The 17713-nt window shown below is 42.5% G+C and overlaps 1 protein-coding gene across 13 annotated transcripts in view; it reads left to right on the top strand.

Annotated features, from left to right (window-relative positions):
• STAT1 (signal transducer and activator of transcription 1) overlaps nt 1–17713 on the top strand; it is a 41187-nt gene that overhangs the window by 12171 nt on the left and 11303 nt on the right. For all 13 annotated transcript variants that reach the window (XM_065562008.1, XM_065562004.1, XM_065562001.1 and 10 more), the window contains 11 exons: nt 1195–1286; nt 1974–2125; nt 3315–3473; nt 4756–4848; nt 7103–7162; nt 8393–8422; nt 8517–8610; nt 11523–11564; nt 13530–13613; nt 14853–14951; nt 15733–15868. In XM_065562008.1, the coding sequence (XP_065418080.1) occupies nt 1195–1286; nt 1974–2125; nt 3315–3473; nt 4756–4848; nt 7103–7162; nt 8393–8422; nt 8517–8610; nt 11523–11564; nt 13530–13613; nt 14853–14951; nt 15733–15868 (1041 nt within the window). The remainder of the gene's footprint in view (nt 1–1194; nt 1287–1973; nt 2126–3314; nt 3474–4755; nt 4849–7102; nt 7163–8392; nt 8423–8516; nt 8611–11522; nt 11565–13529; nt 13614–14852; nt 14952–15732; nt 15869–17713) is intronic.

The following is a 17713-nucleotide window of genomic DNA, read 5'->3' as shown; positions in this document are numbered from 1 at the left end:
TTCAAAACCCCATGAATTTTGAGACAGTTCAGCTGTAGATCCTCTCTCTGGAGCTTGGGCTTCTCCCTGCTATTTTGTATTCGCTGCATACATAAGTAATTTTATTATGAAATTACCTTATAACCTTAAATAGAGATGCACTTGTAAACCTCTCATATATAGAGAATCACAAATTGAGATTACATATTCATTATATAGATCCCTGTTTTCAGTCAGTTACTAGTTTTTGAGATAAAAATTCTTAATGGGCTGAAACTTGACTTACTTGGTCACTGCTAAGGAGTTTTTCCCTAATATCTTAGTTTGGAGAAAGTACGGATTTCTGTTTTTGAGTTAGAGGAGCTCTCTCTTCTCTCCCCTCCTGCCTCCGCAAAAGGCCCTGATCCTACACCATTTAAGTTAATAGGAGTTTTGCCACTAACTTCAGTAGATTTGGGACCAGAGTGATTAAAGTTGGTTGGTTCTGTTCTTGAAACATTCTAAAAAGGCCCCATTTTTCAAAACCAAAGTTGGAAAGTGACTAGCCATTAATGAGGATTTGTCATCTTGCATGTTTTGAAAACCGTTGGCTTCTAAAAAAACAAAGTTACTGTTTAACAAACAAATTGTTTAGTGTTAGCAAATACAAAGAGTGTTGAACTGAAGATGGGAGCTATCCAGAGAGAATTGCATGCCACTGTTCTATTTAATTGAACTTTCAATATCAAAGATGGCGAAATGCTTCATTATGTGACTTGACTGGTTCTCCTGGCATGAGTAAGGGATGTAGGACTGGGCTATTTGTTCAAAAGTAGAACTTGGGAGTTTTTAATGCTTGGAAAGATATTCAAACAGCACAGTATAATCTAGACACCGGCCAGTTGAGTAATTTTGGAGATTCCCTTGTCTAAATCCCTCATGAAACCTGGGTGTGAAAGTAATTGAGAACTACTGAGCTTTTAAATTAATCATTTCAGGCAGAAGAAAGGATGTGGTTTTCCCTTTCTTGAAATCTGTCAGCAGTTCCCAAGTAACAAACAGGAAGAGACAATGCCAGGCTTTTCCCTCCAGCCACTATGTTCCTCAGCACTTTGTACTCACTCTGCTGCCATCAGCTTCTGCAGACTTCTGAATGTCTAACTGAAGTAAAACAATTTCCCCCACACTCCCCCCCACAAAATATTTCTTATTCTATTGTTTGATTTTATTTTACAGAAAATGAGACCAGTGGAGTGGCACAGGATGAATATAAGAAAGAACAGCTTGTCCTCCAAAAGATGTTTCTAACACTTGACCTTAAGCGAAAGGTGATGCTCCAAAATACTTTAGTTGAAAAGTTGCACATTTGTTCTCTTTGGCTTGGCTTATGATAGGATATAAAAAAACCATGGTTTTAAACAAAGAAGCAGCTTGATTGTTAATACCAGTTTAAATGTTCTTTTGCCCTTTGCATTGTTATTGGGAGTCCAAACCTCTTAAAGCAATTGCACTGCTCCTATATTAGGATTTTTCTTACTAAATCAGCCTTTTCGTTTTGAACACTTATTTAACCAGCTAAAGCTGGTGCAATGACAGGAAAGGAAATGTGTCATATCTCATTAGTCATGCTAGAAAGTGCTGTCTTTTTTGTTTGTTTAAACCTTTCTTAAGTAGTCAAACATGTCTTGTAATAGCGTGAGCCCCAATTCTGCAATGAGTCTGTATGGGCACCAGGGTCCACTTGCATAGAGGTCATTGCAGAATTGTGGATCTAAGGTTAGTCGCTTGGGAGAAGTCAGCGGTTTAGTAGAGCTTTGTCTCTTCTCTGTGTGAAGCAAATACTCTGCTGGTTGAGGAAAAAGAGCAGCTCTCCAAGTTCATGTTAGCAGAGTAGATTTTCTATTATTCAGAATTCCTTGCAAAGTTTTGTGAGATGCAGCATTAATTGATAAAGCAAATAATTAAATATACTTAAAATATAACAATTAAACAGAGGAATCTGATATTCTTTTTAGGAAGTGGTGAGCAAAATAATAAATCTGTTGAATATATCAGAGCACACACAAAGTGCTTTGATTAATGAAGAGCTTGTTGAATGGAAGCATAGACAACAAATTGCTTGTATTGGTGGCCCACCCAATGCCTGCCTCGACCAGCTACAAAACTGGTAAGTCTCTACATCACAGTTGAACTGACCCCAGGGATTTTGAAACATGCCATGAAGGAAGGTCTGATAAGTAAATATATTTGAAAATGGGCATGCTTAGAGAGAGAGTATTTTGGCTCACAGTCAATTTACTGTTATTAAAATTGTAATTTTTTTATCCAGAAGAGAACCAACAAGCATATTTCACAGTGCTCTTGAAAGTTATATAATAATGTCTTGTATTCATTCTTTCCGAGGAAGTCTGAAGAAAACATTAACTGCCTTTCTTGTATAACTTTCTGTACGTGAAGTACAATTTGCCTTTTTATGTTCCAGAGGCCAAATTGAGCCTTGGTGTTAATGTTGAAGTCCACTAGGAAGTATTTGTTCTGATAAATGTAGTAAATTGACACTTAGTTTTCCCATCAAGGACACATTACAGCAGAACCCCATTTATTCGATCTAATTGAGACAGGGGTCAGATCTGATAATCCCGAGAATGGGAAGGTGCAAGACTGCAGTGCCATCTAGTGGCAGCAGGAAAGATCGCTTGCTTCTGGACCTGTGTGCATTGGTTGTTTGGTTAATAGGGAGACCTGGATAATGGAGGATTGGATAAATGGGGTTCTACTGTAATTTCTCGTGTAAGAGGATGCAAATCCCATTGAATTTGCCACCATCAGAATGCATCCCTAGAGAATGAGGGCTCTAATTGGGGGAGAAATATAGTTTTCCTTATTAAATATCATATAAACTACCTTTATATGTCATGTTAGCACTCAGATTGCTTAAATATAATTTCCTGTGCTGCAGAGCTAATGCACTGTAGAGAGGATAGAAATCTCCATTATGGCACCAAATGCAGTACAGCAATTGTCTCCAATACACAAAACACGTCCTCCAGGAAACAGATACTAGTAACTCAAGGCAATGCTTCCATTCCTTATTACTTTAAATAGGTCACAGTACATACATGGGAAGGAGAGGTGAAGAGGGCAGATTCTGGAGATTTAAGTATTTACCTGTACTAACAACAAATCCTTGCCAAACCTACATCATCATTGTATCTTTTTTCCACTGAGACAAGCTCACAAGTTCCTGTGGACTGTGAATCTTAAACCTACTAATTGGAGACTGAGCTGGGTGGTGTCTGGGCACTACTGTAATACCAGCGTTTGGTAACAATAATAAATAAGATGTGTTTTTGCAGGTTCACTATTGTTGCTGAGAGTCTTCAGCAAGTTCGCCAGCAGCTTAAAAAGCTTGAGGAATTGGAGCAGAAATTTACATATGACCCAGATCCCATTACAAAAAACAAACAAGTCCTGCAAGACCGCACCTGCAATCTTTTCAAACAGCTCATTCAGAGGTAATGGATGCATGTGTTTGTTTGGTCTGTCTGTGTGAATGGATGGTAGACTCTTCCCAATTAACATGTCACACACAGGGGTTAATGCCCCACCTGCTGTTTTCTTTTATTCTTCATAAAAAACAAACTGAGCTGTCTGTTACTAGGATTTTCCCTGTAAACTCTCCTGTTTAAGCCACTGATTCTGCACCCTTACATCAATGGGAGCTTTGCCATTGTCTTAGTGCACATAGAATCAAGCTTTGGCCCCTTAGTCCATTTCTTGTTTTAGGCTCTAGTCCTGCAAGCTGCTCCATGTGGGTTCGGCCTGGGGTCTACCCACAGAGATACATGCAGGATGAATACCTTGAAAACTGTCCACCTCTTATTCCCTTGGGCGGGAGTTAGGATGAGTCAGAATAGCCCTGCATCTCCATGCAGTTATTTATATTCCAGTAGTGATTAGAGGCCCCATCTAAGATCAGGGTCCCACTGTACAAATATGTAACATAAGGTTCCTGCCCTGAAGTAGTTACAGTCTAAACAGATAAGACAGATGAGATGTGGGAGGGGAAGAGGTCCAAAGGGATAAAGTGATTTGCCCAAGATCCCACAACAGGTTACTGTCTGAGCTGAGAATAGAACCCCCTATTCCTGAGTCCCACTCAAGCACCCTAGCTAACCCACAGTTGAAAGGGACAGAAATCAGCCCCTGTTCCATTAGAATCGGTGCAAATGGAGAAGATATAAAGGCCTAAATCCTGCCATTTTCCTTAGTCATATGCATAGTGTGGTTGTGCGAGTAGGATGAGAAATACTGTCCTAGAGCCTGACATCCGGTCACTGTATCAACACTTTAAGAATTTAGTAATCCATAGTGCTGCTGATGGATCATTCCGTTACTTTACACTCTATCTCACCTATGATTGTACCAGTTGTGTCCTTTATTATTTACATGCTGTTTGATTATTAAAGTTGCTTGAAGTAGCTTTTGTTTTTCTTCAAACTGTTAATTATATTTTTAGTGCTCTTTTTTTTTTTTAAAGCCCTGATGAAATAAAAGTTTATATTTTTGGAGTTCCATCCAAGTTAAAAACATATCACTTGAATAAGAATAGAGTCCAAGGATTTAGTACCTGAATAAATAGGTACTGAAAGTCCACACAATACCAATTTATTGTGGATAATTGTCAAAAATACTGTAGTAAATAAATTAGACTGTGCAATCTGTTTTGTGCTAAAGCGTCATCACTTTTTAACAGTATTGTAGCTCAAAATGTCCATGGTTTTGTTCTCCCTGCAGTTCTTTTGTGGTGGAGAGGCAGCCTTGCATGCCAACTCATCCTCAGAGGCCATTGGTCCTGAAGACTGGAGTGCAGTTCACAGTGAAACTGAGGTAATATTTCTTTGTGTTAAGCCTATTACCTCATTGACTTCCTGTAGCTGAAAGGGCCGCAAAACCTTCCATCTGGCTAAGTGACCAGAAACAAAATATAGTGAGCGCTCTGTGACAAAGTGTTCTGGTAGGATTTCCCTGGGCCCTGCTTATCTTCCTCCCTCAACGCATCCCTCTTCCCACTCACTGCTCCACTTCCTTCCGGCTGAGAACTGACCAGGATTCTGTTTGGAACCCTCTGACTTTACTTCTTTGGTCAGGGACATGGTATCGAGTGACACAGTCCTGCCTTCCTAGCCAGAAGTGAGTTGAAAGCATACAGTGTAAACCCTTCAGGCCACTTTGATGTGGGGAGGGATGAACCACCATTAGTAGGCTAGCCATGGAGCACTATGCTGTATTCATGATTGCTCAGGGGCAGAATCTTGGAGTAAACCGCCCTCCTCCCCCCCCCCAAAAAAACAACTATCCTCTTCCCTTAAGCAATAGCTTCATGATTCATTTTGCTCAATTTCACAGTCATAGGATTAAAAAAAAATCTTAAGTTTCATGATTTCAGCTATTTAAATCTGAAATTTCACAGTGTTGTAATTGCAGGGATCCTGACCCAAAAAGAAGTTGTGTGAGGTGGTGTCACAAGATTATTGTGTGTGGTGGTGGGGGTGGGGTTGCAGTACTGCTACCCTTACTTCTGCGCTGCTGCTGGCGGCAGTGCTGCCTTCAGAGCTGGGCAACTGGAGAGCAGTGACTGCTGGCCAGGAGCCCCACTGAAGGCAGAGCCACCACCATCAGCAGCGCAGAAGTAAGACTGGCATGGTGTAGTATTGCCACCTTTACTTCTGTGCTGCTGCCTGCAGAGTTGGGCCCTCAATCAGCAGCCGCCACTCTTTGGCCCCCCAGCTCTGAAGGCGGCAGCAGCACAGAAGTAAGGGTGGCATGGTATGGTATTGCCAGCCTTATTTCTGTGCTGCTGCTGGCAGGATGCTGCCTTCAGAGCTGGGTGCTGGGCCAACAGCTGCTGCTCTCTGGTTGCCCAGCTCTGAAGGCAGTGCAGAAATAAGGGTGACAATACTGTGACCCCCCTAAAATAACCTGGAGACCCTCCTGCATTTCCCTTTTGGGTCAGGACCCTCAATTTGAGAAATGCTGGTCTCCACTGTGAAATCTGTATAATATAGGGTAAAAGCACACAAAAGATCAGATTTCATGAGGGGAGACCAGATTTCACAGTCCATGACGTGTTTTTCATGGCCAGGAATTTGGTAGGGCCCTAGCAATAGCTGTTTTATACCATATTTAATGACACGTCCTTGATTAGAACTATAATTAGTTTGCCAATATCTCCTCTCCTTTCAGAAGCTCCTTTTGTTTGCATAGGTGTCAGCTAATAATACACTTACTTTCTTTGCTTATACTTGGAATAATTCTTTGCATAGAAGTGGTTAGGAATTGTCTTTCCCTGATGGGTGAGTCAGTTCCCTTCCAGGCCTAGCCTTCAAAGTTCCTGTCTTTTGCATAGTTCTATAGTTCTCAGTAATACTGGTCTCCCTGTAAGACACTGCTACAGTTGTGATTTAGCATGGGAGCTCACGGCAGATCCCCCTTGATTATAATAGAGAGGGGGTGGCTGGTGGGGTGTTCTCCATCAGTGCCATAGACTCTTCATTGCATCCCTATCCCTGGTCTGAAATAGAGTGGAATTGCCTCTCCAGGGCATGCTACAGGGACCACTTGTTTCACTGTTACATTTTAAAAGTGTTAGGTGGATTGAGGGGTAGGCCAGTGTACGGTGCGTTAGCATTTAATTACAAGCTGCAGCTTCAGAAAAATGGGGTGAGCTAACTGTGCTGCATTATTTGGTTTTGTAATTGCAAATAAATGGTAGGGCACTCAGAGCCTGTGTACAGGCACTGTTTATTATTCAAAATGGAAAGAATCAACAAATAAATATGTCAAAGATGACTTATCAGTGGGCAGTATCCAGTCAGTCAAAAGCGACCAGTCACACTCTCAGTGAAGTCTGTAGCAAAATGTTTGATTTAAATGAGAGTAGTATTGGACCCCCCCCCCCCCCAAAAAAAAAAATGGAAAGGAATTTCAGGTGGGGAAGTCAAAAGCAGGGTGGAAATTTCATGCTGACTCATTGATTTTTAAAAGGGACTGACAAACCAAGAAGCCATTTTGTTTATCACCAAAATAAAAGAGAATTAAAGCCTGTGCAGTTGCAGTTATCTGTACTTATTTCTCTTTCCAGATTGCTGGTGAAGCTACAGGAACTGAATTATAATTTAAAAGTGAAAGTCTTATTTGATAAGTAAGTTGCATCTTTTTCATATCCTTCATATAGTTATGATAATCAGCCCCAGTAACAAGCACATGAGAGAGACATTTAATGACAGAGTAGACTTTGGGCCTTGTTGTACCAGCTACCATTTCCCCTATTTTAACTATAATTCTGCTTCCTTGCTAGGTGCAAGAGAACAGTTCCCCATGTCCTCGTCCATTTCTAGTATACCTTCGCACAACAGGGAAAGATGTAGACCCAGTCCTGCAGTGAGTTCCACATAGGTCCCACCCATGCAGAGCTCATTGTAGTACTGGAGCCTTATTTGCTAAGGAAAGTCACTCACTGAGCGGGTAAATTACGTGTGAGCACGCACGTGCATTTCCCATTAATCATATCTGAGGGCAGAATTGACCCTATACTGCTATTTTCATTCACATACACTTTCATTATCAACTAGTCTCTCTCACAGTTAGCAGAGTAGGCATTCTACATTGGGCACTATACAGATGACAAGATTAAACTTTTAAGACAAAACAATTTTTGAGTTATCCACATGCAAAAAGAGCCCCCCAAGATAAACATTTGAGAAATGTCTTAACCGTAAAACAAAACAAAACCCTACTTATTCACACTCAAATCAGAAAACTCCAAACAGACTGTTACCAAACTTCCTAAACAAAATTCACCTGTCAGCCAACAACATGCTTGAGATAATTCAACACTATTGCCAAACCCAGGCATCCAAAATCAGGCCTCCAGAAATCATGATTGGCTGGAAAATGATGATATATTTAAAAAAAAAAAATGAACACAATTTTTTTTTATTTATCTTCTATTCTTTAGTGTGCAGTGAGGCTTTTCTCCACAAACATTACAAGGGTTAGAAACTTACTTGAACAGAACAAAAACAAGCAGATTCTCGAATAATCATCTGACTCCAGGATCTGGGGCTTAACATCTAGTATTAAGAGATTTATGATAAAATCCATGAGTACTGGCAACACTGTTTCAAGTTAAATGGTAGCTTTTTGTGCTTGAAATTAGGGGTTTAGAATGAAAATAGCTTATGAACTCTTATATTTTGCAATGGAATAGCAAAGTTATAAACAGTGTAGTAAACTGAAGGGCTGTCCTTGATTATAAAGGCACGTTGGAAAAATTTAAACTTTGGATGAAAATAAGTCTCTCTCCCCCCCCCCCCCCCAAATGTGTGTGGTTTACTTTTGGAACTTACAAAGATCTGAATCTCCTTTGCAGGGACGTGAATGAGAAGAACACGGTAAAAGGGTATGTTGCATCTGCACTCTTCCCATTTTTTTGCCATGTTGGGTATTTTTAAAATGAATTAAAGTCTTATAACTCTCCCCCTCTCTTTGTGTAGGTTCAGAAAATTTAACATTCTGGGAACAAATACAAAAGTAATGAACATGGAGGAATCCACTAATGGAAGCTTAGCAGCAGAGTTCAGGCATCTGGTGGGGTACACTTTTCTTGCCTTTCCAGTTTTAGATCACTGTCTAATACGTCTTAAGTCACTGTTTGAAGAAAGCATTCCTTTAAGTACTGATGCTATACTGCTTTAAAGTGCCACTGCTTTCTACCGTAGTGGTACCAAATAGCCCAAAGTCCCCTACATAAGGAGTTATGCCACTGACTTGAGTGAAAGCAAGACTGGGTCCTAGGAAATCTGGAGGTCGCATTCTTTATAAGCTGTTACTACATTGGAAAGTTTTTACTGCCCTGTGGCCTGAAAAACATTTCCTAATGAGTTGTAACGAGGGTATCAGTTTCTTTGAGGAAAAGAGAGGAAACCTGCAGCAATGGAGGTGCTGGGGCAGTAGTGAGAGAGTTTCTGGAAAGGATTTTGCAGCAAGCCATGAGTAGGGAGGTTCTAAATGTGTTGGGAAAGAAAGGTTAGAGCTGAATTGTCTAGGGAAGGGGCTTTTAAACAACAGCCCTACAAATTTAGCAGACTAAATAATCTCACTGCCATCCTGATTTAGGAAGGGTAGCCAGTATCCATCCTATCTGGAGAGGACTCAAATGCAAATGGAGGATTCTTCTCTCCTATATGCCTAGACCAGGTGTGGGCAAACTATGGCCCGTGGGCCACATCCGACCCGTGGGACCATCCTGCCCGGCCCCTGAGCTCCTGGCCCAGGAGGCTAGCCCCTGGCCCCTCCCCTGCTGTCCTCCCTCCCCCGCAGCCTCAGCTCACTCACTCCGCCACCGGTGCAATGCTCAGGCGGCGTGGCTGTGAGCTCCTGGGACAATGCAGCTGCAGAGCCCACCCTGACCCGGTGCTCTGTGCTGCGTGGTAGCGGCGGCGGCAGCGTGGCTGTAGCGCTGCCAGCCACCGGTGCTCCAGGCAGCACAGTAAGGGGGTAGGGGGGGTTGGATAGAGGGCAGGGGAGTTCGGGGTGGTGGTCAGGGGGTGGGGGTATGGATAGGGGTTGGGGCGGTCGAATAGGGGGTTGAATGGGGGCAGGGATCCCGGGGGGCAGTCAGGAAGGAGGGGGGGGTTGGATGGGGTGGCAGGGGTCAGTCATGGGCAGGGGTTCCGTGGGCAGTCATGGGACAGGGAGAAGGGGTGGTTGGATGAGGCATGGGTCCTGGGGGGGCCCCATCAGGAATGAGAGGAGGGGTTGGATGGTGTAGAACTGATGAATGAAATGGTTTTTAATTGTTCACTTTATTAATGTAACTTCATAAGTAAAGTTTTATGAATGAAACAATATTCATTCATAAAACCGGTTACCCCAATAACTGGCTAATTAACAATTAAGATGCTTGTTAAGAGCCATAGCTGTTCAGTCAGCTGCCTTTGTAAATTTCACTATTATTCAATTCCTGCTTAGATTACTGTTTCAGTATTGTAATTTCTGTTCACCATTTATTACACTTGCCTACAGTGTAACTTCTGTTCACTGTTTGCCATATTGTAATTCAACCCCCATTTTAAAACGCTTACTCCATTTTGTAAGGGCTTGCTGCAACCTTCATTTTTGCAAACCCTGCTGTAATCTTATTAGTTTAGTTTAGATGTGTGAATGAGGTATGTATGGATGATGGAATCAACCTCCAGCCCCAGCCTGTCCTGATTAAATAAAGTTCAAACACCAACGGCTGAAGATGCAGACAAGAGCCCTAACAAAGTAAGAAAAAATCACCCTAAAAAGAAAAGGTACAATAGAAGGAAAATCAAAGCCCAGTCTGAGGCTGAAAGTCATGTCTGCAATTGACGGGTGATCAATCACCAAACACAGAGGCAGCGTGACACAGCAAGACCTATAGACTCTGAATTCAAACTAAAGCCTACAAAAAGGATGGGTGAGATGGAAAACTTTGGAGGAGGGTAACACCCTTCCATGTTGGCAGCAGAATATCGGTGCATGCCCAACAGAGACCCATCTCGTCCTTGTGCCCGGCTTTCCTGGCCAGTTAGCCGCCACAAGCTACGAACCCAAGCTGCAAACTCAAGCAGGACTGGTAACTATGCAGCAGCTGCAGAACATCTGATGGATGTGTGTGTGTGTGAATGTGTGTGTGTATAGGTATTAGGTATAATGTATGTGTATAAGGATTAAAATATTAGTTATTGGTCATAAATCAAATTGTTATCATAATAAATGTGGCATCTTTATCTTGTCCCCTTTAATAAGATCCTGCTAGTTTTTATTGGTATAACAATGGGGGGCGGCAAGGGTCTGGGGGCGGTCAGGGGATAGGGAGCGGGGGTGTGTGGATGGGGCAGGAGTCCTGGGCTGGGGGGGTGGGGCCGTCAGGGAATAGGGGGGGTTGGATGGGGCAGGAGTCCCGGGAGGAGGGCAGATAGGAGGTTGGGGCCGGGCCATGACCCCCTCTCCTAACTGGCCCTCCATACAATTTCCGAAACCCGATGCAGCCTTCAGGCCAAAAAGTTTGCCCACCCCTGGCCTAGACCTATATATAAAGCACTAACAATGGTAGAGTCTGCTGATATTTTCCTTGACAGATTTAGTGTGGATGCTCATTGATGATAATCCATTATTTAGTCTATCTTACCCTCATCAATAATTGTTGCTATGCCTCTAAGAAAGGCCTTTTCTACACAATCATTGCAGCATGATAAAAAGATATTAATTCAGCTTGCAATATCTGTTTTCACAGCAGAATGCTTTTATAAAGGGACAGTAGTTATCCACTGTATCTACAGTCAAATCCCTTGGTTCCCACATTTGGGAACTAAAGAGGATCAGAGACTAATGCAGCAGATTCATGGTCAGTTATGCAGAAGGGACTGTGCAAACGCTACTTTATTTATGTAAATACAAATAAAAGATGTGAGTAACAGTCACTTTTTCAGTCAGGACTGTCATTTATTTTGGGTTGTTCTTTTTGTTTGCAGCAATTAAAGGAACAAAAAAATACAGGAAGCAGAACTAATGAGGTAAGAAGCACTGACTTTTTCCTCCCCTCTTTTGGTCCAGTTATTTTTATAATATTAAGAACTATTAAATGCCTGATAGTGGGCCGCAACTGCCCAATCCCATGGAAAAGTCCTCAGGAAGAAAATGGGCAGAGCAGAGTATGAACTTACCATCTCAGGGAAAGCCCTGGAATCACAGACAGACGCTGTACTATACGGAAGATCCCAGCTCGGTGCTTTTCCTTTGTGCCTTCCTCCCCATGGCAGCATGGCTCTAACAAGAATTTTTGCCAATGGCAGAATTCCCTGGGATTGCGCAGTAGCAGACATGGAGGGGACTCAGAAAGTTCCTGCTGAAATGTCCATGTGCTCTCTAGGGACTTATTCTTTCTAAGCCAGGAGACCATCAAAGATGGTCACAGTAACTGCTCCCTTCCCTGCCTAATAACACTTGTTCTAATCCCTAGAAGCACTTAATTTGAATATTTGAAAAATGGCTTATAGGGGGCTTGCTTTTACATTAACCAGTGAATACTAAATGTCATTATTTGGACGGACAATAACTTCATAGCTTATCCACTGCTGGGGAAATAGAAGGTGTGATGGAGCAGGGAGCGGGGTGGATTTGACCTGGAAATGTTGCAGGGGAGTTACATTGGGGATGGGTAGGGTTACCATACGTCCAGTTTTTCCCGGACATGTCCGGCTTTTCGGCAATCAAACCCCAGTCCGGGGGGAATTGCCAAAAAGCCGAACATGTCCGGGAAAATGCCGGCCGAGGACTTCCCCTCCCGTGGCGGCTCTGCTCCTCCCCGGACTCTTCGGCTCTGTTTAAGAGCCGAGCTGCCCGAGCGCTATGAGCTTCAGGCAGCCCCCTTGCCTCCGGACCCCAGCCGCCGGCCGGGCACTTCCCCTCCCGGGCTCCGGCGGCGCGGGGTCCGGAGGCACGGGGGCTGCCCGAAGCCGGTAGCGCTGGGGCAGCTCGGTTCTTAAACAGAGACGAAGAGTCAGGGGAGGAGCAGAGCCTCCAGCCGCCGCGGCTCTGCTCCTCCCCGACTCTTCGGCTCTGTTTAAGAGCCGAGCGCTACGGGCTTTGGGCAGCCCCCATGCCTCTGGACCCTGCGCCGCCGGAGCCCGGGAGGGGAAGTGCCGGGCCGGGGGCACAGGGTCCGGAGGCATAGGGGCTGCCCGAAGCCCAAGTGCTACCGGCTTCACGGTTTGCCGGGCAGCCTCCAGACCCTGCGCCCCCGGCTTCCCCTCCCGGGCTCCAGCTGCGCTGGGGAAGCACCGGCCGGGGGCGCAGGGTCTGGGGGCTGCCCGGCAAACCGTGAAGCCGGTAGTGCTCGGGCAGCCTTTCCGCGTGGCTGGGAGTGGGAGGGAGCGGAGTTGGGGCGGGGCTGGGGTGGGAAATGGGCGGGGCCAGGGCCCGTGGAGGGTCTTCTTTTTTAATTGGTTAAATATGGTAACCCTAGGGATGGGGGACTTCCCTTGAAGGAAGATCCCTGAGCTGTAACCTGAGCCAGGAGGGGGGTTGGGAGATGTGACACCTTCTGGCCGGAAGACTGGACAAAGGAGAGGAGGAACTGGGGGGAGGGGGGAAGAGAGCTGCTGGAGGAGTTTTTAGTTTCAGTTTTGTGCTGGGTGGTGGAACGCAGGGAATCCGAAGGCTGGGGTCTAAGCTCCCTGCCCCCCAGAAGGACTTGACTGAGGGGTCCTGGCTGTACCTACAAGCCCTGTTTTAGACTGCGTTCCTCCTGTCCAATAAACCTCTTGTTTTACTGGCTGGCTGAGAGTCATGGTGAATCCCAGGAAAAGGGGTGCAGGGCCCTGACGTCCCCCCACTTTGTGACAGAAGGTACCTTCCCAAATTGGTTCCCATACAGTATTTAACATAACATATCAATCCTAACAGCCTAAAATGTCTTATTTACAATGTTTTAAGAATTTGAGCTTAATCATTTAATTCCCTATGATTGTTTTTTAAAGGGTCCTCTCATTGTAACAGAAGAACTTCATTCCCTCAGCTTTGAAACTCAGCTGTGCCAGCCTGGGCTGGTAGTAGATCTAGAGGTAAGGTTACTATATAGATTAGATAGGGGTGGAATTAATTCTGAGTAATTTTATTCAGAGGTTCTAAGTTATTTAAGTACAGTAGAAACCCCTATTTTATGAAATAATTGGGACCTGAGTTCAATTTTTAGGAATGTTTCAGAATTACAGTAGCTATGGTGCATAAGATGCAGCATGGTGCATTGTGTCGCTTTCTTGACTTCAAGCCAGTGCAAAGGAATTTTCAATGCACTGAAGACGTGCTCGTTCTTCATCAACATCACTTTTGTTGTGATTTTTATTGTCCTCTTGGGAAAAAATAGTTTGTAAGAGTGGTATTCATAAAATTAAGGTTCTACTGTATTAGAATTTTCAGCATTTTTTCCGCCTCCATTGTTGTTTTCAAATACATTGAGGATACTTAGCAGTGTCACCGCATATAGTGATAGGGCCTTTGTATTTTGATTCTTTCAAATCTCAGTACCTAAGTAAGGCTGAGTCTAGTTTGTAAAACCTCACAAAGAACACTGTGTTGCAGAAATGCTACCTGCAGTTCTTTAGGTAGCACCCTTCCCGTCAGGTCAGAACTGAACCAGTGCCCCAGGCGAGCATTAGAAGTGCTGCTGGAGGTGCCAACTTTTGAATGAGATGTAAAACTGACTTTTTGGATGAAGGAATATTCACCCACAACATACTCCCCCAGTCCCAAAAAACTCAACTCTCCATCCCCTCCATATGCAAATATAGAAGACATCAATCCAAATTGATTCTATGATTCTAAAAGGTTTGGTAAGTTATAATCATGTGAAAATAGGGAACGATAGAAACTGTTTTGTAAACTTAATTATAGCAGTCTCTACCAGCACTTACTACATTCCTTCACTAGTGAGTCTTTGACATTTTGTGTTTTTCCTATTTATGACAGAATTTCGAAGGATGCCGCTGCTTTTTTAGCATGACCTTTATGAGGTCTAAATGCCATTGTTAACCTTAAGTATGTTACATTGCCCCTGTCTGGTGTGTACCTGCTACAGGCCCTGTCAGCAATAGTGGATCCACATGCATATAGACACTGGTAATGCAGCAGTTTTTCATAAAACCACTTCACAATATTGATCAGAATTAATTAGTTGTACAGACATAGCCCACTTCATCACAAACTGATAATAGTATATATACTTAAATCAATTTCAGTGTAAAAAGTATACACAGTAGAATAACTGTATCACAAAGAATTCCAAAAATCTCTCTCCTTTACAGACCACATCCCTTCCCATTGTTGTGATCTCAAATGTGAGCCAGCTTCCAAGCGGATGGGCTTCCATTTTGTGGTACAACATGCTGACTACTGAACCGAAGGTATTTACAGAATACTTATTTCTAAGTGTTGTTGGCATGAAAGATAGATAGGATGTTAAAAGTGTAAGTCAGTATCCTGAAACTATTGTGTAATTTACAAGGGAGATGTGGGTTGTCTTTCCATGTTAATTCATAATATTTGACATACAGATGCTCCCCGTAAGTCAAATTGTGCGTAAGTTGGGAACGCATACCTGACAACTACGCACAAAAAACCAAAACACTTATGGAGCTTTTTCCATAAGTGCGGATTTGTGTAAATTGGGTCTTGCATAACCTGGGGAGCGTCTGTAATTCATTCTTTCATCTTTATTCTGAAGTTCAGTTCTTATGAGATCTAGGATTGTTTTGTTGTTGTTTTTGTTTGGTTGGGGTTTATGTTTCTTGTGTGTGCTTTTTTTAAACCAAGCAAACTGTTTTGTAATATTCATTATGTTTTATACACCTGTTTTCAGATTTTTTTTGGCTTCTCCCAGTGTACTGTGTATATTCAGTAATTAAATCCACTCCTCTTCAGTAACATGGAATGATTTATTGGGTAAGATTAAACCCAAAGAGAAGTGCCATAGCTTTCTTTTTTCTCGGAGAACAAGAGTCTCTCAGTATTGTTAACTGCTTCTCCATGGTTAGCTGGACCTTCCATCTATGTAGAAGTCCTCATTTATCGTCAAACTTCACCATATCTTATGCAAACTCAAGCGTTACTTTTTTAACCATACACTTGTGCTCATGCTAAGTTTCATGTGTGTTTAAGAATGTGGACATGGTGTTTTCTCTCTAGAACTTGTCTTTCTTTCTGAACCCACCTTGTGCAAGATGGTCTCAGCTTTCTGAAGTGCTGAGTTGGCAGTTCTCTTCCGTAACTAAAAGGGGACTTCATGCAGATCAGTTGAGCATGCTGGGGGAGAAACTTCTTGGTATGATTCTATAACAAATTTTTCTATATCTACAAACCCTTTTATTATGTTCCTTCCTCTTGGTTATATTAAGTAAGTAGATGGACTGCTAGAGAAAAATGACTTATTGCTAGATAAAAATGGAATGAACTTTTCCATAGAAAAAAACATGAAAAGCTTGTCTCCCCCGGCCTTTTTTTAAGTCAAATTTTGAAATTTTTTTGACCAGCTGTACTTACTACCATGTTGGACTGTTATGTTTTTAGTTGCAATTATCCTCCATTGTTACTTTATGTTTAGAGAAACTTATTTTACACTCTATTTTGTAATGGTATTTTATAGCGATACTCTGTAGCCCAGTTTTAAACTATTAATATTCAGTGTTCTGTAATGCAGATAGAGGTTGTATTGTGGTCATACACTTACAGTGTTGAAGCCATTTTCCATTTCTCTACATGCTAGATAGTTTGTATACTCTAAGGATTAGCTCCTACAGATCTCTCTCTTTCACACACACACACACACACACACACACACCTTCTGAGCAAGGGCTTACAGGATTGGGACCAAATCTGCTTCTGAGAGGGCATTGAAATATTCCTTCAAGAAATGGGTCATTTAGCCCAGTAACTGTAATTTTTGTCTCAGGTTTTCATGTTACACTTGCCCATAGACCAGGACCTGCTATATACAGTTTTGACGCAGTGCATAAAAGGCAGGGCAAGACCAAGAGACCTGTGACGACTTTAAAGGAATGTATCAAGTTAAAAATCTCCTGCCCTCCCCCCCCCCCATCCTTAGCTAAACTAATTCATTGTTCAATTTTTGAGTATTCCCACTTGAACAATGAAAAGGTGTCGATTTTCTTTCTGGTTCTCCGAGACCCTGACTAATTCAATTCTGTAGTGTTTGGATAAGAGAGTCTGGAAGGATACATTTAATTAAAAAACACAAAACTTTTGTTACTAATTCCCAGAAATATTCCCATTAGCCTTAAATTTTATAAAAGGTTATATTTAAAAAAAAATCTAAAATTGGAAATCCCAGCTGTCCAATGTTTTATAAAGCATTTTTTCTAGCTCTAGTAAGTTCTCAAAATATCAAATCTTTAAAAGGTTAACAATTTACCATGGTTAGTTTAGATCACTTTTCTCTGTGTTTTAAAATTCTGTAATATTTAACAAAGGCAGAATATATTCATCATAAAAAAAATAAAGGTTTCCTGCTGTTAGAGCGATATTGATCACTGACATCTGTTTGTTTAGTATTTTACAACTTGGGAGAAATTCCCAAACTGTGATAAGCTCCACTTAAGTTTGTAAATAGGTATCCTCCATCTTATCATTATATTACATTTGAGTTATAAAACCTAATCTTAGCACTGGAAAGATTGATGGAAGAATCCTTATTAGCTGTAATAAATTCAAGACTTCCTTCTGTGCTGTATGTAGTTCACTGGTCCGTGGAGTTCAGCGATCTGATAAAGCCTGTATCCATTCTTCCAGATGTGAGGGCATGCATAGTATGTGCTGTGATACTATGGATGGTATTGGGAACTGAGACTCATTCTAGATGGACACGAGGGGCGGGGGGGAGGGGAGAGATTTCTCCCTTGTGCCTGGAACTTGTAGTCTGATTGATTAATACTGAGAGTAGGAGTAGGATACTGGATGGAGTCAGAGTTGGAAAGGCTTGCAGCTGACAAGCCAGTATGTCTAGTTTCCCCTGAGATTCTGCAGGTCGCACGCCTCATAGCTGAAAATCCAGTTGTGAATGTAGTGGGAATACTTAATAGTAATAAGTAACCGAATCTTCGTCCTCTGAGTGTAGCTACAAATATACACTACTTCCCTAGTGATGTTGTGT

This window comes from Chrysemys picta, chromosome 11, assembly GCF_011386835.1.
Source record: "Chrysemys picta bellii isolate R12L10 chromosome 11, ASM1138683v2, whole genome shotgun sequence".
In the NCBI taxonomy this organism is placed as follows: Eukaryota; Metazoa; Chordata; order Testudines; family Emydidae; genus Chrysemys; species Chrysemys picta.
The sequence above is the reverse complement of the archived record's forward strand: the minus strand, read 5'-3'. Positions and strand labels throughout refer to the sequence as shown.